The 23693-nt window shown below is 33.7% G+C and overlaps 1 protein-coding gene across 2 annotated transcripts in view; it reads right to left on the bottom strand.

The window, feature by feature from the left end:
• Window positions 1–23693, bottom strand: part of IARS2 (isoleucyl-tRNA synthetase 2, mitochondrial) — a 44150-nt gene that overhangs the window by 15006 nt on the left and 5451 nt on the right. For both annotated transcript variants that reach the window (XM_064477281.1, XM_031438399.2), the window contains exons 3-14: window positions 22193–22352; window positions 21195–21343; window positions 21060–21109; window positions 20873–20982; window positions 20695–20785; window positions 20243–20358; window positions 16284–16453; window positions 15033–15123; window positions 13281–13432; window positions 11068–11228; window positions 2501–2603; window positions 1794–1887 (exon numbers count right to left, since the gene is read on the bottom strand). In XM_064477281.1, coding sequence (XP_064333351.1) covers window positions 1794–1887; window positions 2501–2603; window positions 11068–11228; window positions 13281–13432; window positions 15033–15123; window positions 16284–16453; window positions 20243–20358; window positions 20695–20785; window positions 20873–20982; window positions 21060–21109; window positions 21195–21343; window positions 22193–22352 — 1447 coding nt within the window. The remainder of the gene's footprint in view (window positions 1–1793; window positions 1888–2500; window positions 2604–11067; window positions 11229–13280; window positions 13433–15032; window positions 15124–16283; window positions 16454–20242; window positions 20359–20694; window positions 20786–20872; window positions 20983–21059; window positions 21110–21194; window positions 21344–22192; window positions 22353–23693) is intronic.

Here is a 23693-nt window from a genome sequence, read left to right on the forward strand (position 1 = left end):
TTATTTGTGAAGGTAGTTTATTTATGTTCTGGCAGCCTCCTGTGCATGCAACATACACGCTTAAGTGACAAAGTAATTTCCTTTCTTTGAATTAATTACCTAAATATGATGTGGAAGGAAAAAAATAATTTTCTGATTAGGTGCATTTTTTACCACCAATTTCATTTGCTAAAGTATTTCTGTCACTGTCAAACACTTGGTAAAGAAGACCACAAACTAGAAATACTATGACTAAACTCCATCAGCACCACTGACAGCAGCATAGATAGGTTTTAGTGACAATTTTCACGCAATTTAACAGTCAATGGTTCGAGGTGTAACTTGCACTGGATGCACTTAGTAATGTAAAATCACTTCAGAAATTAAGAAGCAACAATGCCAGTACCACCAATTCTCACCAAAGCCAAAGCAATCAATGAACTTTGAAATATACTATATAAACACTATTTCCCATATGGCATACTCTTTTTTTGAAATTCAGGATGCTTCCCCAAATGTGGTAGGAGGTAACCCTTCTTCCTTTGTATAACACGACTTAACCTACCTACCTTATGTAGCGTTTTTTGCCTACATTTTCAATATAACTTAGGAAAACAAAAGTACCTAAACTTGCAATATTTTCTCTTAAGTACAGTAGGAAAAACTTGAGAAATAATTCTGAAAATTACTACATAAAAATGATAAACATTGTACTAATACGTGAACTTGTACTTGATCATTATGAATTACTACGTACATTTAGCTAGAATACAGAGTAAGTGTGAATTACTTATGTGTATTTTGCTTTCCAAATTCCCTAAGCTGAAAGAAAGACCCAGACGGAGGAACACACTAGCTGCTAGGAAAGATGCTGCCATCCTCTCAGCCACGAGCCCCAGCACCACAAGCACAGCCCAAGGAAAACATGCGGACCATCCCTCTCAGTCCCGTCAGCAATGGCCGGCTGAGCGTGCAGGCTATTTTCCCACATTGCTTCGCTCCAGATAGCAAACAGGATCTCTTGAGCAAAACCCAGCACTTAGTAGTGAGGTGAGGAACCACCTGATGCCTCATTGCTTCCCTGCCCCCCGATCCTTGTCTTTAACCTCACAGTGACGACAAGCTGTGTAATTTCATTTTACCTCTAATTTTTCACCTAGTTCCCTTAAAGGTATTTTCTCTCATCTAAACATAGCCCCTTATGTGTCCCTTCTACTACTACCTTTAATTTCTGCCCCATCTCTCCTTCCTCTTTATCCACTGAGTCAAAAGTTTACCCCAACTATGAGTAAGTAGAAATTAGCCAGTTGTCTGCACAGAGAGGGGGAGAGCTGTGAAAAGGGAAGGGAGGACAGAAGAATGAGAACTGAAAATCAGGGTACCTGAGTCCTAGTCTGACACTCATTAAGCTTGTGACTATCACTTAATTTGACTCTAAGTTCAATCTCATTTCCTCTTCTCAAAAATGAAGGGGTCAGAAAATTTCAGTGATTTCCAAACTTTCTGAGTGACTTGGGGCTGCCAAGTGGGCCAAGGAGAATGAGCTGACTGAAAGGAGGAAGAAAATTCCCATTTTTATTTAGCTTATGTATTATGGTTCTACAAAAAATTTCATTTGGAAAAAAACAAAAAACAGTTTAGAAATGGATTAAATGACTTTCAAGGGCTCTTTAGATCTAAAATTCTATTATAGCAGATCTACTTCCAAAATAAAGTTAAAAAAAAAGTGCTCTTGAGTATAGATTTCTTCTGATTTAACATATATATATTTTCAAAACTGCTTGATCGGTATTTAATCTATTATTTTAAATTACCTGGAAGAACATAAGACCATGAAGTTCCACTATCAAACCAGATGTCCAAAATATCCTGACCTGGCACGTATTCCAAAGCATCAGGACCACCAACCTAATAAGACAATGTAAAAGCATTTTGATTACGTGAAGATCACATTATTTACAATACCTAAAAAAGTCTTGAGAAAATGAAATATTTACAACCATTAAATTCACATTTTAAAGTGAAATTTAAGATGCTTTAAGATATTTTACAATTAAGTACAACTGTGTCATTTGTGTGTAAAAGTGACTGTGGCCACTTAATTGCACACTTACTAACATAAATATAAACTATTTTTATCTTATCTTCCAATTTGGATTTTTTGACGTGTGATGCCATCGGGTAACTAATTCATGTCCTACGAACTCCTGATGCACTCATGTTAGGCCCTGTTTCCAGTCACAGTTACATCTGCTGAGCCAAACGAATCAGCTAAGATCAATCTTGGTCCTCAATGAGGTAACAAATAACCCCTCACTCTACCGCTATACTAAATACCAGGTTTCTTCAGCTAAACAGAAATGTCTATTCTCTAACTGCATTGGCTCCTAATTTATAGTGAATAAACTCGTGAACTTTACATAATCCAACTACCTTTTAATTCCCAGGAATCTCTCGTGTTGTCATTAAATCATGCGATGTATAATTTAACAAAGGTTGTTAAATACAAGTGGAAATTTACCTGAGATAAGACTTCATCTGGAAGAAGTTGCGCAGGAGGAAGAGTCCACCAGATATCACTGCCGTGCTGTTCCACCAGTTTAGTAATATGCTCAATGGTTTGGCTATTTTAGAGGAGACAAGGCACAACTGTTGAATTAATTATTTGATTAATACTGAACATTTTAAAGAAATAGTGGTATTTTTCCCTATAGGCAGAGTATTTTTTTCCTATCTTTTCCCCTAAACTTTAGTGGTATTATCTTCAGTTACTTGCTTGCTTAGCTCCTGCTGTCATCTTAAATTCAATATAAATAAAATCAAATTGATCATATGTAGCCCTTAAAGGAAAAAAAAGGACTTATACCTCTATTTCAGTTACTGATTTCCCCCTTTCTATCAATTTTCTATGCAAGTACCTATATCCAAAACCTCCTAATTATTGACTTCCTCCAAATTCTGCTCAAATTAAGCCAATACATTCCATTCATTCTACCTTTGACATATTACTCAAATTTGTTCTTTGTTCTGATAACTATTAGTCCAACCTGACCACCTCAATGCTGGATTGATGCAATGGTCTGACTTTTCCCCTGCTCTCATTCCTTCACATGACACCTGTAATTTAATTGATATGACACACCTTTGACAGGGTTGCATTCCTAAAACTGCTTCTATCACACCAATCCCCTCTCAAAAATTTCCAGTGACCCCCTCAATGCTCACAGAACTCAGTCCAAACACATCTGCTTAATAGGCAACGCCTTATCAGAGCATTTTGGTAACAGATATCCAGGCTTGTATCTTGACTCTGCTACTATTTATACACATGACCAGACACAAGTACTAAAATTTCTCTAAGTCTTGGTTGTCCCTTCTGTTAAGGAGAACAATATAATTTATCTGCTCAAAAATATTTACTGAGAACCTCCCGTGTCTTGGACACCTTTCTAGGCACTGGAGATACCACAGTTAACAAGGCGGGTAAGATTCCCACCTTAGTGGAACTTACATTTTAGTGATCCTAGATACTTCCCTCAGAATGACTGCAAACTAGATGAGAATCATCCAGGAAAACTTAACACATGCTTAACACACAACAGAAAGCCAACAAACGCATAGCAAATGAATCCTGAAACTGATCATGTCTTTGGGAAGACAAAGATAAAATTTTTCATACTAGTTTCTCACAGGAGTAACATACTTCTAATTTATTATCACAGCTTTATTGACATTACAACTTCCCCTAGCTGCTTTCCACTGAGTCACACAATACCCTGGTCAAGAACATGGATCCTAGAGCCAGACAGCTTTCGCTTAATTCCTGCGTCTGTCACTTACTAGCTAGGCGACCCCTGGGCAAAGTACTCAACATTTCCGCATCTTAGTTTGCAAAATGCAAACGGTAACAGCATCGTTAAGAGTTATTATGGGTATTAATCAAGCTTGTATATAAAATGCCTAGAACGATGTCTGGCACATATTAATAGGTATTATGTTAAGTGTTAGCTACTATTAAAACTGATTCTTTGAAGTAAATTTAAACAGTTAAATTCTGTTAACTGATTACCAAAACACATATCCATATCAATATTTAAAGATTAAAATACATATACTAAAGCCAACTTTCAGATTATCCTCCTTTCTACCCCACTTTATTAATGCCAGGAGCTAAGGGTGTAGGTCCATGAGAGCTGATGGGAAGGGAAAGAGTACATAGGAAAAGCTTTAAGTCCTTAATCTGGGTCTGCTTCTTACTAATCATGACTCTGTAGGGCAAATCATTTACCCTCTCAGGGTCTGATAATCCACACGTAAAATGAAGTGTTTATGAAAAACCGGGAAGCAAAAATCAAATGAGTATTATAAATTAAATATGCTCTACAAATTGAAGTGTGAAATGACTAAGTCGGTTATACTACAAAGGGATAGACTGAAAAAGTATAATGTAACCACTGTCTATTTTGAAGAAATTATAAACAATAAGAATGTTTAAATGGGCACAAATCCATATTTCTAATACAGTCACACATTTCAGATGGACTTTAACAGTAAAGATAAACTTTTGCGATGAGACCATAAAAACTTTGTGCAATAACTACCTAGCTATATGACAAGATTTAGTTACATATTACTACTTTATATAGTTCACACAGAACATTTTATCAGTTAAGAAAATATGAATACGCTATAATAGAAAATCTGAATAAACCTAATGCTATTACTTTAAAAGAACAACAAAAAAAGGGACAAAGCAAAGTACACTTACACACAGACATCATACCAATTATGAAATTTTCATTAAGAAAAATTCTGAATATGAACATCATTTTGCCTTTCTGTTTTTACATGTTATCCTTAAATTGTAATTTTAGGTAAATGGTAAAATAAAACAGTGAAGCAATTTTAAATGTGTTGGAAATAAACATAAAAAATAGTACAAAGATAAGAGAAAATGGTTTAAATTCCGTAACAATTTAGAAAATAAGGTAGAGATATTAGATTAATATTATTAATGAAAATAAAAACATTTATATATATATCACACATTATACTTTTAAAAGCACTTTATAAGCTCTTTCTAACTGGATTCATAGAAAAACATTTAGTAGCTAAACTGACAGATAAACTGTTCTCGACGTTCCTTAAACCATGAGCCTGAGCAAGAAACACAATTAAAAGTCAGGCCTTGAAACTATGTCTTTTAAATCGTGGCTCAGTTTTGTTCTCACTTCTCCATTCAGCCTTTCTAACTCATTTATGAAGACAAACACTGTACCTGTGAACTCACACCCCTCCCTCTCTGGGGTTTGCTAAGCAAAGGCAAACAGACTCTTACTACCCATGCATAAAGAAAGCGTGAACCAGAGATGAAGCCAGGGCAGCAGGGAGTCTCAGATTAGCGTGCTGACAGAGCAAGCATCAAGTCCAAAGACCAGAGTCTACCTGCAACTTACTAGATACTGACAGAAATACATCACATTATTTTTCTGTGCTTCAGTTTCTATGAACACTGGGAAAAGCCAGGGGAAAGGCAGCTATGTGAAAAATTGTATTCTTAAAAAAGTCCTAATATTCTAGTCAGTAACCTCACACCTGGAGATGATACTTACTTACTCATTTCAGAACGTCTAATTCAACGCTAATGAAACTAAGTTCTTTTTTTATACCCCTAAATAGCAGATAATTCAGTGGAGTTTTAGAATTAGACTTAATACTCAAGTATCTTAAAGTGTCTATAATTAAAAATACCAAATAGTAAAAGAAGATTCCAATTTTGCAGCTGGCATGTTATTATTAACTGTGAAATCCCAGCAAGTTTCGTCAACCACCTCCAGTCTAACCAAAACTGAAGTTTTAATTAATACATTTTCTTTTAAGGATATTGCTAATATTCACTTATACAATATAGTACTTCAATACAAGAATAAATTTAATCTTGTATTATGTAAATCTTATTTGCAAATATACTTTTAACTCACAAAAATCTCTTATTTCAGTGAGGAGGAAAGTTTGGTTTTGTTTTTCAGTTTACCTAATAATACTTATTAAAAATGACATAACCACGCCATGTCATCTACACCAATGAAAACAATCCTGCAGTAGTTTTTTAAAACTCTAATTTCAAAAAAGCTGTTATAAATAACACTACACACTACTCACACTACTAAGGAAACAATTCAATACTTTGGGGTCCCTCCTAACATATACAGATGAGACTGGCACATATTAATAGGTATTATGTTAAGTGTTAGCTATTAGTAAAACTAATTCTTTGAAGTCATGTTTTTTTCTCCAGTGTATTCAAAAGAAATATGAAACATTTTAAAGAAGGGAGAGAAGCTCTGCTTCATTAATAGAGCAAGTCCCACTAACATTTAGAGCAAGACTTGCCTCCTTACTTCTTATCGTGAAATATAAAAACCTAATACACTGAATGTCCTTTACTGGGCATTACCTTCTGTGATTTAGCTCCACTTTGAGTTCTTAGACTACTACATTACTTGAATTTTTAAAAACAGGAAAATAAAGACAACTCGAGTTACAGCATAAAAACTGAACACAATTTATGACAAATAAGAATGCAGATTCCAGAGACAAAAACATTCTCACAGTCCAAACAAATCAAAATCTAAGTGCACAGAACTGGTATCACAAAGTGAAAACTTTCTCCTGACTTGTACTCTGGTTGTCTGAATGATCCTAAAAAAACTGTGGCAGTTTTAAAAACAACATTTGCAATAAAAATAAACAAATGCATACAACCTATAAACTTGAGGTAACCATAGTGGATTAGAAAATAAAGAGAAATGTAATGTTCAAAAAAATTTGAAAAGATAATTTGGATTAAAAAAAATACAAGTAAATGTGGCATAAGTGCTCAAAAAAAAAAAAACACTATTATAGCCCTACGGCAAAAATTTAGAAACATCAAATGCTGGGAGGGGCTACATTTACTAGATCTTCACACAGAGGGTACCAGGCAACCATTAAGAGCTAAGCTACCATTTTTAATGGCTACCTATTCATCTTTCCAAAAATTGACTTATTTTATTCTCCATATCATAATTTTTTATAAATGATTGTATTAGACATCCTTACATATATATCTTTGTACAAGAGACATTAAGTCTTCTTGTTTCCTTAGGATAAATACTTCAAAGTGTAATTTTTTACAACGAAATTGAGATTGTGCTTTAAATTTTTAAAAAATAATCTTATAGGCCTTTCTTAGTGATACTAAATATTCTCCTAGAAAAAATATTAGTAGTCAGAATCTGTCTTCTGAAATTTAAGAGTTCTTTCTTTTTTAATAATATCCTCTACTAACACAAACAGGCAGTTAACTTACAACCTAAAGATCAGTATAATGACTGCTGATAAAAGTGGGTGAAACCACTTATCGCTGCCTAATCGCTATGCTTCCACCTTAACGTTGTATTTCATAAAGCAGTAAGTCCATCATAAAACTCTGTACTTCACACAGGGCCTTATCTAAACACATGCATTATGTGCCCCTGCTTAGGTTTCAATCCGTGAAAACCCACTAGGAAGTACGAGCCACTATTAACACCAACCAATCATTCTGAACTTTGACATCAACTGGGCCGAAGCGTATTTAGCGTGTTATTGGAAATTAAACAGCACTGAGATTACCAGGTAATGAAGAAACTGTTGCTGTCATTTCAGTTTCCCGTGTTTTGTCTTTATAAAAGCAAACATGTTAAGGACTACAATATACCTTTCCTCTAGAAGTTACTGGAATAAGAATGAGGTAAGAGGCTAAATGTTTCATATTTATTTACTAAGTCTAATTCTAGAACACAATGAAATATTGGGAGGAAAAATCTATTTTTAATTTAATCCCATACTTAAGTTTCAAAGATGACAAGAAACAATTTTGGAGAAATTTTTATTTAATGAACATTATCAAACTTTTTCACCAAAAAGTCATTCTTTATTAACATGAGCAAAAATTTGAGGTAGCAAAAGCTAACATACAAACTTGAAATTCTTTGCCTGTTTCCAGGGAATTTCTCATAATTTCTAGAAATCAGGGGCTAAGTTTCTAAATGTATGTTAACTATTGCATTAATACTAAGTTGATTAAATCATTTGAAATGGAAGAAATTTAACTGTCTCTTCCTTCCTAGGTAGCAAATGTTTCTAACTTTTATTATTTCTATGCTAAAGCATTTCTCTTTATTAATTAGGAATAGATTTCCACTAAACTATAATGGAATTATATTAGATTCAGAAAAATGATCAATGATATTAAAGTCAGAAATGGAATTATTTCCTGAAAAAAATACAAATGAGTATAAAGAGCAAATGAAAACATTAATTCAAATCAAAATTAAACATCAGAACCTCAAATCTATCGGTCTCTCAACCTATTTAGAACATGAATAAATCAAGATTTTCTTCTGTGAAACAAGTACACTTAAGAGATAATTTATAGACTTTCACCAAGAAAAGCAGAAGGAAACTTCTAACATGCCCAATGGAGTTACCAAGTGTAACAGCAAATCCATGTGGACTGTGTACCAATTTCCAGTGGAGATGCTGTTACTTTTGATGGCTACCAACCCACAACAATGTAAAGGCATATCCAAGAAAGACAAAAAAATCATGGTCCCTTGATTCTCATTTGATTAAGGATGGGAAAAAAATTACCTTTCATGCAGTCTTTAAAAACTGACAAATAATTAAAATTAACATCCACTTCCTTAAATCAACTGATAGGTCACATTAAGGACCCAACGATGGAAGAGGATTAGAGTCATTACTGAGAAATGGTGTACAGGAGAATGACCTATGAATTGACAGACAATATGGCTAAGTTTGTCTGTCATTTCTGTAGGCCAATATTCTGTATATCTCTGCTACTTCGAAATCAGAAAGCAGCTAATACTGTGCAAGTAACACAATGGTAGAAGCGCAGAAGAGAAGCTGTAACACACCATGTCAATGTATCAGCTGTAAATAAAGCATAAATAATACCTAATGAAAATTATTTGCCTATGTTTTTCTGAAATGCTCACATTTACTTCACCTAGGTCACTGACAAATCCACCTACGTACCACTTTATTATACTGAATCATGGTCAAATAACCCAGTTTGCTTTGCTTACTAACATACACCCGTGGTCCACTTCACTCACCTCAAGGAACCGCCCTAAAACTCCTGCTGTCTAAACACAGAGAAGAATGAGGAATGGCGGCAGCAGTTTATAAACATTTCCTTAAAAGAAAACTCTCCAGTGTGGAATTTTAAACAATATCTGTGTAAATTTATCTCAACTTTAATTCTTAATAGGGGTAGTAAGATATTAGTTTTTACATGATCAAGCTCTAAATTGTAAGAACAACATAAGCAACAATATTTAGGCCAAAGAGTCTTAGGTCAGCTCCAAATTGTAATAATATTGAAAGAGCCTTACAATGACTTCCTGGTCTCTAATCTCTAGTTCCTTTCCCTAAAACATACTGATTCCTCATACCTGCTTGAAAGCTTAAACTCCCTAGCTTGATATTCAAGACTTACTATGATTTGCCCCAATCCCTCTTTCTTGGGTGTTTCTCTTTCTATCTCCTCACATACCCTGTGGTCACATCACGGCTCCTACACACATGCTATGTTGTCCCCATTCTGGGTCCTCAGCTCCTGATCCCAGCACTTGCAAAATACTTTCCCACATTTCCTATCCAATCCTCAAATCCTTGATACTCAATGCCGTATCTTCTGTGAATGATGCCAACGAGCTGTTTTATGATTCAATATGATCCAATATTTGTCCGAAGGAGAGCCTACAGTTCTCCCCTCTGAGCCATGCTGCCATAAGGTGTCAGACTACCCATGAAGTCATGATACAACGAATACTTCAAATTGAAAAAGAACCGTCACACCAAGGGTACTAAGAACTACCTAACATGTGGCTCTAGGTAACAAAAAAAAAAAACCACAACACTGTAATCAACAATTTTTTAAAATCCTAAAATATATGTATTCATAAAGTACCACCTAAAGAAATACTGATAATGCAGACAATGAAAAAGTAGACCCTTTTTACAAAAATTATGATAAATCCCAAGGTGGGACATTCAACTCTGTCATCTCCTGAATTCCCCATTACATGTTAGCCTCCATGCCCTTAAAACCCTCACAGGGTCCTCAACTGATGAAATGTGAGAATATTTACCAAAATGTGCTCAAATTTTTTGCTCATATTATAGCATAACTTACTAATAATTCCACTAACCGAATTAAAACAAAATTACTTAAAAACAAATGAAAACCCAGGATGTATTCCCAAAAGAAATTATTAATATTCCCCTTTCCACTGTTAATAACAGCAACAATACTGAAAGCATCTCTATCTTATTAGAAGATAAACTAGCTAGATTATTATCTCATTAAGGGCAGGGACCATGTGAGTCTTGCTTACTGCCTCAAAAAAGGGTCTAGTGTATGAGTAGGAAAAAATCTTATTTTTACTTTATAAGCTTTTCTACTATGAATTGTTTACTAAGTTCAAGTACTATCTTTCCAAATTAAAAAAAAAAAAATTAGAGGAAAAAGAAGAAATACCTAGGAATGGAATCATCACTAGAATGAATTACATGCATTCAACTATATTATAGTTTTTGAAATTTTAAATGAACTACACATTACATAGCACTATTTCTACTGAGAAGGAGAGTAGACTCAGAATAAGGTACAGACATGGATTCCTAAAGAAAAATTGCATACTGGGCTCCACCACTGAACACTGTTCATCTTGGCACTGCTGACACCTTACTCTAGGACAGTGCTAGGCACATGGTCAGGAAGAATAAATTCTCACAGAAAAAATATCAAAGGCTTTGCTTCTAAGTATCAACACTGAAAAAATCTACTTTGTTAAAAACTTCAACCATATGAAAGGATCTTTTAGAAATTTATATTTTACTCCCCCACAAAAGATCATTATTTTAGAGTATTTCATTTAACATATATCAGGAGTTCTCAATTGTCTACTATTTTTCCACTTCTGAAGAAAATACAACTCACTTTAAAATGTCAAAAAATTTTAGAAAGAGTTCTACCTGTTGATCAAGATTTCATCTTTTGTCTTATGATGAAACACAGGAATCGGGACACCCCAAACTCTTTGCCTTGATATGCACCAATACGGCCGCCTGTCCATCATTTCAACCATGGCATTCAGTGCTGACCCAGGAATAAATTTCACCTTTTTTAACAATTCCTGCAATTGATTCACAAATCAAGTCCAGTGAGAGAAAGGAGAACAAATTTTCTAGAAGTGTCACTATTTATCCTAACACAGTTCTTGATTTTGGATGTTTATAGTCATTCACATGTCCCCGTCCCCCAAAAAAACAAACTAATCTAAAAAACTACAGATTTCAGAGCAAATGAGGCAAAGTCAAAATGGGGCCACAAAGGATCTAATAAATAATATTAAGAGCAGACTTCGCCTTTGGAGGATGTGACAAGAAATTTTATACTAATTTCTAAGCACCCTAGATTAAAGCTGGAAATAAGAGGTTTAGTAGAAGTACTGTACTTTATTAAACTACAGTTAAGTTGATTTAAACTTGATTTCAATGCATTTTAAAAAATGCTTAAGAAATAAGCTACTATCTTAGGTAGACAAGGATTGCAACATAACCTAATTTTACATAGTATGCTTTACAACATAGAAAACACCTTCTCAAAATAAATTACTATTTACAATCTCTCCTTCCTTCCATCCCCTTAAAAAAGTTGTAAACTACTAGCATTTGATTTCATTTGTCAATTACCAAGAGAAGAATCACATAGCAAAAATATTTGAAAATAATATCCATAAAAATGAAAACATGGTAACTTCATTTTAAAAAGTCTCTTTATCCATTAAGAAAAGCATTTTTATATTTTCAGAGGCGGTTTAAACACTTTCTTACCTGAACTACCATAAATCCCCTCCCCTCAAGCCCTTTGTAGCACCACCTACTGGCAGAACGGCACCATCTGCAATCCATTTTTATTAAAAATCCAAGAAATGTGGATACTGACTGGTATTCAATTTTGCTAAAGAACAACTATTACTGTTATAAGGTGGTAATAATGGCATTAAAATTAAATTTTAATGGCTTTATCTGTCATATATACATGTTTTAATATTTATGGAAAACATAATGCCTAAAACTTGCTATAACATAATTCAGTGGGTAGAAAGTATAGATAATGGGTACAGGGGTAGATAAAAATAAAATGGACAGAAAGTTCATTATTGTTGATTGGGTGATGGAAACACTGCAGTACATTACTCTACTCTCTTATTTCTGCAAGAAGCAACTGAAATTTTTCCATAAAGAAGTTAAAAAAAAAAAAAAAACTTGGCTTCAGTATATTAAATCAGACTTAGATGTTCTGCAACCAAAAACTCCGTGCAGAGCTGAAAGATACAAATTATAACACTTACAGGTAAGAAAAACAGGCTTCATAAAAATGTAAAAAACAAAATAAAAAAGCAGTCCAGAGCACAGCCGTCCACTCTACATGAAGGTAGAAAATGTAAATTGCTTGCCTACCTTTGGCAAGGGCCCCAAACTGCCAGGGCAACCGATGAACCAACTAACAATAGTAATGTATATACACAAGCTGTAAAGCGAAGTATCTAAACCCAGCCTGGTGAACAAATGTGTATTTGAGCTCTTTCATTTAATATAATCAAGTCGTTTGTGGCTTTACACACACACATACACATACACAGATACATGTATGTGTTGAATGAAAGCTCAAATATATATTAATGTTTAAAATGCCAATTCAGAAGGTATTTGTTAACTCAAAGCAGTATCTTTTCAAATGAATTGCAATTTCAATCTTAAGGAAGCAAAGGGTTTTAAAAGAGTTTTGTTGAATGGCTATTATGTGCCACACACTGTTCTGGGAACTTTTATTCACTTATCTCATGAGGTAGGCATTATTATCACCTTTGTACAGATGAGAATACTGAGGTTCTGAGAGGTTAAACAACTTGCTAAACTCAAGTACTCATTCTATGCTACTTTTCACTAGACTGGGCAGGAAATCTGACACTTAACCTCTTTAAGCCTGATTTTCCACAAGTGTATAATGAAGGGATGGAAACTCAAGATCCTTCTAGATGGAAAATTCTACAGTTTTATGAAAACAAGTCATAATAACATCAATCCCTTCTACTCTCAGAGCCCTACCTCGACCTCACATGCAAACCTTTTATACTGAGGGAATGGTAAGCCCAACCCTTACGGTCGGATGTCTTTTATACCTTGGCTGCAGTCTTAATATCCGTGATATTTACAAACCACTGCTTGCTGGCACGAATAACTACTGGTTTCTTAGTCCTCCAGTCATACGGATAGCTGTGTACCAATTTCTTCTCTTTCAACAAATTCTTTGCAGCCTGAAGCATCTTTATAACTTAAAAAAAAAAAAAACAGTAACAATTTACATTAGATATAAATAAAAAGTACTATGAAGGAAAAGCAACAAGTTCATACTGTACAGCAAAGGGAACTGTATTCAATGTCTCATAGTAACCCACGGTGAAAAAGAGTATGAAAATGCATGTATGCATGTTCCTATGTGACTGGAGTATTGTGCTGTACACCAGAAACTGACACAATGTTGTAAACTGACTATACTTCAATTAAAAAAAAGAAGAAAATACTCTGTTTCTCATGATAAGGAGAAAATGAATAATTTAAGAAATTTTTTGGATTTAAAAGACAAAGGAAAACTTCTGTTTCAAAAAAAAAAGTGCTATGAAAATCCTAATAACATTAAACTCCCAGGGAATACTAAATCTGGGCCAACAGGTAGCAGTAAGAGTTGTCATCTGATGGGCAGCAAAAGCATAATCTATGAATCTCCAGGCAAAAAAAAAAAAAAAAAAAAGCAGCAACTATAAAACCTTAATCATTCTCCAGACATGCTCTTCTTTTCAAAGGAAAGATGACCGAACACATCTAGAATTCTACATCTCAAATTCAGAGTCACTATCTTTCATACTATGAAATTCGAAATGGTCTCCAGGTAATCCAGGAGAAACCAGGGGATACTGGGTTGAATGTTGTCCCCAAAAAAGATGTTCAAGTCCTAACCCCTAGTACCTGAGTGTGACTTTATTTGGAAATAGGGTCTTTTCAGGTGCAATTTGCAATTAAGATAAGGTCATACTGGATCAGAGTGGGCCCTAATTCCAATGCCTGGGGTCTTTATTAGAAGAGAGGACACACAGAGAAACACAAGAGCAAAGAAGGACATATGACACTGGAGGCAGACTGGAGAAATACAGCTATAGGCCAAGGAAAGCCAAGAATTACCAAGAGCCAGCAAAAGCTAGGAAGAGGCAAGGAAAGATTTTTCCATAGAGCTTTCAGAGGGAGCATGATCTGGCCAACACTTTGATTTCAGGCTTCTAGACTCTAGAACTGTGAGAGGGTAAGTTTCTGTTGTTTTAATAAAGCCACTACCTTTATGGTAACTTGTGAGTGTAGCCCCAGAAAAGCAGTACACCAGATCTAACTAGCCTTAGTCTTAGTGTGGGCAAAGAAAGGTTTTCATAGTACCTGGTCCTTGGATTCATGATTACAGGAAGGCAAAAAGACACCTCAACACTGGAGGACCCCCAAGACTGTTAATACATAAACTATCCTATATGGGTCAGTGATTTACAAGGGTTATAAATGGAGAGAGAGTGTCTGATTCTCAGTAAACATGCTGTCCCAGAGTTGATTTCATCCTTCCACACAATTCATACTGCTGATTACCACCTCTACAGTTCTAAAATAATTTCACTCCCTGTTGACTGCCCTGATTTGTTTAAACAAATAGAGCAACTTAAAAGCAAAAGATGAAAAAGTGCCAAACTCCGTTTTAAACCATGCAGCAAAATAAAATATAATTTTAGCTTTTTGTTTCTGTTGAAAGTATAAGATGGGAAAAGAGTCAGCAAAGGTTACTGCTGGCTGCTTTTCAGAAAACATATTATTTTAGTATCAGCATATGCAGTACTCACCCACATCTGTTCCCTCTTCAAGAACAGCCTTGTTTTGAAGTTCAGGACCTGCAGCATCTGTGAAAACTCCATCTTCATTCACCAAACAATCCTACAAAGAGTCATTTTGAATGGTTAAAATAAACTATCAAGACATTCTGTCTTATGACAATATTTGACAAAACAATATACTATATCAAACATCTCATTAAAGAGTAGTCTTTCACTACACTGAAAACTTGGGTACGTTTTATCCAGTCAGAATTTGTAAATTTACACATTTAAATCACCAAAGGTAAAATGTTTTATTAAAGCATATACCTAAAGTTTAATAACAAAAAGTAACAAAATATACTAAAAACATTTTTAACTTGGTGTCTGTTAATTTATAGATCTATGGCAATGTACATACATTGTAATGACTTTGAGACTTGCTTCTAATTAAATGGAAAAACTTACTAAGTAATTGACATGTGTAAAATAAATTTAGAGAGGATTGTTAGGTAAAAAAACATGATTCTTTTCAGCTATTTAGTAAAATCCAGTTGCCATTTTCAGGGACTGAAAGTAGTTTGTCTGTGTGACTTAACACTTAACAAAAATGCTCCCATTTACTATGTATTTCAAGTCTGTGCTGATTTTGTGCTAATTCTAGGAAACTGTTCTCAATTACTATGAGGTAATGAGGCCTTGGAGTATTGCACATAAACATATCACAATTATGACAACAAAAATTAGTTTATTATCAAAATGTAAAGATGTTAGGAATTATCACTTTAATTCAACAAAAGCAAAAGAAAAAAAGACAGAATGAAATAATGCCATTTGCAGCAACATGAATGGAACTAGAGATTATCATACTAAGTGAAGTAAGACAGAGAAAGACAAATACCATATGATATCACTTATGATACAAATGAACTTATTTACAAAATAGAAACAGACTCACAGACATAGAAAACAAATTTATGGTTACCAAGGGAAAAAGAGGGTAGGAGAGAGATAAATTCAGACTCTGGGATTAATGGATACAAACTACTATATATAAAATAGATAAACAATAAGGTCCTACTGTATAGCACAGGGAACTATATTCAATATCCTGTAATAAACCATAATAGAAAAGAATATGAAAAAGAGATACATATATATAATATATATATATATAACTGAATCACTTTGCTGTACACCAGAAACTAACACAACATTATAAATCAACTATACTTCAATAAAAAGTTAAAAAAAAAAAAAAGGAAAAAAGAGGAGTAGTACCGTGGACAAGTTGTGTTGAGAAGCCACACTGTAATCTTCCATACCATGAGCTGGAGCTGTGTGAACCAACCCTGTTCCTTTTGTCATGGTCACATGATTGGCAGGTAAAAGAGGAGACTCTCTCTCAGAAATTAAAGGATGAGTACAAGTACCACTTTCCAAGTCTACACCTGTGGGAAAAGAAAATCACAATTAAGAATCATTTTATATGGCAATTCTTCTAACTTTTTAAGAATAACAATAGACATCAGGTGAGAAGTGCAGAATCTGGGATGAGACAGGGCTCAAGCCCTGGCTTCCCCTTTTACTTATTCTGTGACCTTCAGAGATTTATAAAATGTGAGTAATTATGGTTCCTACCCCAGAGGATGGCTGTAAGGATAATCTGAGTTTTTAGAATAGAAAGTAATACACATATTAAGTATTTTAGGCAGTTATCACAGTACTTGCCACACTGTAAATGCTTTAAAATATTAGTAATTATTATAACAAATAGATAACCAAATGAACACAAGAAAATTTCTCTAATTTATGTAGAGTTATGAACCTTTTAGAACAGAGGGCAAAAACAATTCTCAATCAATAGACCAATGACTAGTGGGTTTTAATACTATCTCTGTGGGAACTCACTCTTGTTGATTTTCATACTGTTTCCCTAAAAAGGTAAGAGATGGTAAGTAACACCTGACAGTTACCGGGCAACCATCATGTACTGGGCTCAACATAAACTCTTACTTCATCTCCATAATACTCCAAAACAGCTAATATTACCCCCAATTTACAAGACAGAAAATAGGAAAATGTCAGCAATTTGCCTGAGGTCACAAATAAATGACTGAATCCAACATCAAAGGCCAGTCTGAATCTCATGTTCTATATAACTCTAGTTCCCTTTAATAATACATCACATCCATCATCTATGAATTTTTCTACACCATTATTGTTTCCCACCTTTACTGCCTCTTGAGTTCCATAAACTAATTTTTCTTTTTTTTTTTGGTTTTAAAATAACAAGTCTTCAAACTTTAAAATGATTACCTGGTTCTACCCATTCACTTACTGAATGTATTGAGTAAGTCTGTTTATCCTAGCTATTTTTTAATAATTAAAGAAAGGTCAGTGGCCCCCCTTACTGCGCAGAATCTTCCTCACAAATCATTCTTCATCTTTCCAAACTAAATAATGTTAACTTAAAAAAAAAATCTGTCCTCACAGAGAAATTACTCCACTTCCATGATCCTTCTTTCTAGCCATATAGTAGTAAGAACTATGTAACCTACTCAGACCACCTCAACAATACAAATCTTGTAACTCTAACATTTCATAGATGGCCCTGTTGGTGATTTCATTTTGGTTAAAACAGCGCAATGAGAAAGAGGTCTGAGAGAAACCAACACTTCCTTATAACTGAAGATGAAATTCCTTTTTCTGGGAAAAAAGAACCACAAGTTCTCCCTGCTGTCTGACTTGGCTGACTTGGTATTTTTATTAGTAGGAAATACCTGAATCACTAGGAAAATCTTAAATACTTCAGGATGAATTATTTTCCATGTAAATCAGAATGCTGTTAAAGAAGACAACTGTCAACACTGACTTTCAGAGAAATCTACCCTTTAGTTTGCACTTTGATTCTTTTCCCTAAGTTTGATTCTTAAGTAACACCAGTCCCCACAACCCTATGCTTGTTATGCATTTTTTGTATGAAAACCAAAGGTTTGGGGCAAAGTAAATGGCATCTGTTAACTTTCCTTTATACACATACTTAGTGTATGGACTACTTAATACTCTGCCTTATCTCCCAATAAAGATATCCAAATGATTAATAAGAAGCAATTTACATTTTTCTGGGAAAAAAAAGTCTACTCCACACAAAATATTCTATTCAGTTGTTCGACATTCTTACTTCTCTAATAAGTAGTAAGCTAGTCGTCACCAGTTTATCTTGCCAGGAATGAGAAGTATGTAAACTCCTCTGAAATATGGTGGCTCAAAATGGCAACCCAATAATTCTCTGCAAAGTAATAACTTGAAGTAATTATGCAATCTAGACAAATGATCTTTAAATATAACCTTAATACCTTCAAAGACCTTTTGGGAATGCCAAATTTTATAACAACATCTGATACATCAATGAAGTCTACAGTATCTTCTGCCCTTAAAAGAGGTAGACTGTAGTTAGTAACACTGTATTGCATATTTGAAAGCTGCCAAGAGAGTAGATCTTAAAAGTTCTTATCACAAGAAAAAAACTCTGTAACTATGCCTAATGATGGATGTTAACTAGACTTATTGTGGTGATCATTTTGCAATATATACAAATATCAAATCATTATGTTGTATGCCTGAAACTAATAAAATGCTCTATGTCAATTATATACTAATTTTTAAAAGTAAAAAAAAAAAAGGTTAGAAAATTAAAGAATATACTGGATCCTCTAACTTACCTATTGCACCAAGGAACAAATGGTATCAAATATTAAACATTCTGTAGCTTCTTTTATGCCTTTGACATTAAAAACCTTTTTATTTTTGTTAAGATTGTTTAAACCTCTAATTGGCTTATATCTTTTTATATTTTTGTTTTATTGAATTATAGTTGCTATACAACATTATATGTTACAGGTGTACAACATAGTGATTCATGATTTTAAAGGGTGTATTCCATTTATATTAATTATAAAATACTGGCCATATTCCCTGTAGCTTATTTTATACCTAACAGTTTGTGCCTCTTACTACCTTACCCCTGTAACTGCCCCTCCCCACACTGACAACCACTAGTTTGTTCTGTGAGTCTGCTTCTTTTTTGTTATATGCACTAATTTGTTGTATTTCTCACATTCCACATATAAGTGATATATAATTATTCATCTTTCTCTATTTCACTTAGCATAATGCCCTCCAAGTCCATTCTTATTGCTGCAAATGGCAAACTTCTATTCTTTTTTTACAGCTGAGTAGTATTGCGTTTTATATATACACCACATCTTCTTTAGCCATTAATCTGTTGATGGACAGGTAGGTTGTTTCCATACGTTGACAAGTAAAAAATGCTGCTATAAACATTGGGGTGCATATATATTTTCAAATTAGTGTTTTTGCTTTTTTTGCAGATATATATACCCTGGTGTGAAATTTCTGGGTCATGTGGTAGTTCTATTTTTAGTTTTTTGAGAAACCTCCATACTGTTTTCAACAGTGCTGTACCAATTTACATTCCCACCAACAGTGTACGAGGGTTCCCTTTTCTCCGTATCCTCACCAATATTTGTTATTTGTGTTCTTTTTGAGGACAGCCTAACATATAGTTGAACTGATGCATTTAGAAGCCTTCCTTACTTAGCTAGGCAATGTTTCCATTTTTGAGTATCTCTATTCTTGTGACTTTTTTTCTGTAAGATATTCAAATATATAACATCCCTAAGGATCAAACGTAATTTTAAACTTCCCTAGATTTCCATAGTTTATTTCAAAAGCAGCCACTACTTCAGAAGTCCCAGGTTTAGCTTACTAAAGATTCTTTTGATAGAAGCACTGTCTTTGGAATAATTTTCAGAATTTATTCAATTTCCTTAGTAAAATCATACACCAAAAAAAAGTTCTTTCTTTCCTTGTTCCTTTGATCAAATCAGATAAAAATAATTTTCAGTAATTTAATTTTGAATAAAAACTTTAAGGGAAATTTATATATTCTACAATGTTCAAAGGACATCTGTCCTATTTTACGCTGGACATTTGCCAAAAATATTTTTTATTTATTGTGCCTTTGTCAACATTCATATTTTCTATACTCCTATCATGGTTAACATACATTATCCTTCAGATGAATCAATGTAAAATATATTCTAGAAAGGTAGATGCCATAATCTGTTTTGATCCATAATGTTCAACAAGGTACTGAACTCAAATCAACCCAATATTTTGATGAACCAATGGCCAGAATATCTATAAATCTTCACCTGAAAATGTTGAAATAACCTCAAATGTTGTTTCCAAAACAGAAGCAACAGATGTTACTTTATCTGCAGCTAGAATGTAGAAGTCTCCAGATTTGGAACATTTCACAACAGCATACCTAAAATAAAATTTTAAGAGTAAATTACTAAAAATGAAAAAAGAAATGCCACAGACAACATTTTAAATGTTTTACATCTTTTTTGAAAAACTAACTTCAAGATCAAAACAGTACTATTTTCAAAAGGACTTCATTCCTTATACTCTGTTTTCCAAAAAAGCTGAAGGTCTTAAATAGAATCCTCTAAAACTTAATAAAATCTCTATGAACATAAAAAGTAAGTTATAATTCACTACTTTCTAAGAGGATACTGAGGATAAAATAAATTCAAAATAATGCTAATGATGGAATCAATCCTATTTGTGGATAAAACAAAAAATGCAGTAATATACCTACTTTGATTCTGGCATGTAACAAACAGCCTGATTGGCTGGAATAGTCCAAGGCTGGGTGGTCCAGACTAAAAAACTAACAGGAGATGAACCATCTGTGAAAATAAAATTTTAAATATTCTAACAAATCAAACGTCACAATTCCATAACTTTAATATATTCAAGCAAAGGATAAATCTTACCTAAAAGAGATGCCAACTTAGGAGAGGGTTTCAAGAGGGGGAATTTTACATATACTGAGCGACTGACATGCTCTGGATTGTATTCAAGTTCTGCTTCAGCCAATGCAGTCCTAAGGTTTAAAAATATTAAACATAAATATTTGGAAGCCTCACAAAATTCTATCCTTTACCAAAAACACATAAATACCTTGATGAGGGAGACCAAAACACAGGTTTATAAGATCGATAAATTAAGCCCTATAAAAGACAAAGATATTACATGAAAGCTGGAATTTTGTAACACATAATTTAACATACTCAAAGGGAAAAAAAACCACCTTACTTTATCATACATTTGGTAGAAAAGTCTCAACTGTCTGGCCTCATATCTTCCATCAAATGTATAGTAGCAGTTATTCCAATCTGCCATTATTCCCCACCGAATAAATGCCGACTTCTGTTTCTCAACTGCTGCTTTAGCAAATGATCTCGCTAAAAAAATAAACAAAACACTTTTCAGAACCAATTAATTCAAACTCTTATTAATCTGTCTAAATGCAAGTATTGTACACAATTTAGACTACAAAATTTATTTAATAGAAAAATTATCCTGAAATTTGAAAGTGTTCAGATGATACTTACAACAAATTCTAAAATTAACTAAAATTTCAAAAGTTAAAGTTTTGTTACTGACTCCTCTATTTTCCAGACTTTGTACAATGACTCTATGTTTAGAAAAAATAAACTGGAAAAGATATTCTTCGTATTTCTAAATTTAAAGAAGGGTCAGAGTTTAATTCTTACTTCATTGTATATAAACACAAAAAAATTAGTACAACCAGTCTAAGCTAATAATAATACGATGTTTCATAAGGAAGTGAAAAATCTTCACAATAATATCCAATTATAAAATAGTTTAACAAATAAAGATAGAAGAGTCCTCCCTGACCCATTCTATTGAAGGAAAGACTCAAATAAGAAATTTAAAAACATTTTTAATTTAAAATTTAATTTTGGTTTACCAACTAAAATAGGTCAACAAGCCCCAGCCAAGAAAATCAGTAAAAAGATTGACCAAAATAATAATTTCACAAAATGTGAAGACTAAAGACCTGAAAAATGTACTTGAAAACACTCACAAACCTCTCCTTTGTTTCTGAACATAAGTTCTCACAAAAGTCAATTCAACAAAATCTGGATTTTCTGTGACACAAAGTGGTCTCCAACAGATCTCATAGTAAGTGGAAAAAACAACAGCAAAAGCGAAAGACAACAGGTCTCTTCTGTAAAGCCCTGACTTTTTCAAGGAACCATTTTAAAGCAGAAACAGAGATCATTTACCTTTCTCTCTAATTTCCATAGCTGAAAGATTCTGAGTTTTTCCATCACGTTCTGTTAACACTTTTATTTCAATGGGTAACCCATGACAATCCCAGCCTGGCACAAAATGTACTTTGGAACCTTTCATCATATGGTATCGATTGGCTATATCTTTCAAAATCTGAAAGATAAAATGATAATCATCGTTCATACATAAAACATTGTGGCTTACAATTTATATTCTCTCAGTATCATTTAAAACACTAAGCAAGCCCAATTTTAAAAGGATTTATACAGAATAACCGATTAAATCTATTAACTCAAGTTCTACATAAACACAGGAGCAATAAATACTTGATCTTTAAAATGCCATTAACTGTTCCAAAAGGAAATCAAATGATAAAAGATTTCAAAATGAAAAACATTATGCCCAAATTTACTAATTTATTTGTAAAGGTGGACTATGAAAAAAGCAGCCCATACTACCTTTTAAAGATCTGAACCTTCTAAAAATCAGAGTACAAATAAATTAATTACAAATCTGCCTTCTTATGAAAAAGCTATTAATGTGAATAACCCAATATTACTTACATTTAGCTAAGAAATACAGAATCAACGCAGAATTTATAATACACTCAGAGTATGAAATACCATGGTTAACTCTGTCATTCCTAAAACTCTAACTAAAACAGTGGTCAGTCCTCTTCATTTAGTATAGTTCTATAACTGTTTACCTTTCTTGTTCAGTTTAGATACTAGGGGGCAGCAGAGTCTTTTAAAAAATATATTACCATTAAAAAATAGGGGATAAAAGGCAAAGGACAGATTTGGCTCCAAGCTCAATTTCTTCTTCCCACAAGTAAACAGTGCAGTGGTCCAGAAAAGTATTCCTTCCTTTCCAGGTCTATCAAAAGTAGAAAAGGTAATACACACTCCTCCCCTCTCTTCTTCCACTTAACTCTCTCATACTTCTCACCAGAAGGGCAGGAGGGCCTTGTGATCTGGGTGGCAGTTACACAACACAAACATTCATCTACACATATACTTAAGATTTGTACACTTTTTGTTAGGTATATCACTTAAATCAATCAGTATAAATAACATCCCCCCCCTCCCCCAATTTATCCCTATTTGTGCTTGTGTTAGTAAGGACTTCATCACAGACAACAAGACTGTTCTGCAGAGGGTCCCGGGACCTCTCTCTGCTAAGGAAAGCAACAGTCAGCACAGATGCCATGGACAACCTGCATGTCTTCTCAAAGCCATATTATAACAAAAAGTGTCAAAAATCAAAGACAAGGTGAGAATCTTAAAAGAAGCAAGAGAAAAAAAAGCCTGTCACTTAATGCCTACAATGGAACCTCTGTAAGGCTACAAGTAGATTTCTCAGCAGAAACCTTGCAGACCAGAAAAGAGTGGGATGATATAGTCAAAGTGCTGCAAATAAAAAACTACCAACCAACAATCCTTAACTGGAAAAGTTGTCCTTCATAAGTGAAAAAAGATAAATACCTTCATAGGC

This window comes from Camelus dromedarius, chromosome 21 (genome assembly GCF_036321535.1).
Source record: "Camelus dromedarius isolate mCamDro1 chromosome 21, mCamDro1.pat, whole genome shotgun sequence".
In the NCBI taxonomy this organism is placed as follows: Eukaryota; Metazoa; Chordata; class Mammalia; order Artiodactyla; family Camelidae; genus Camelus; species Camelus dromedarius.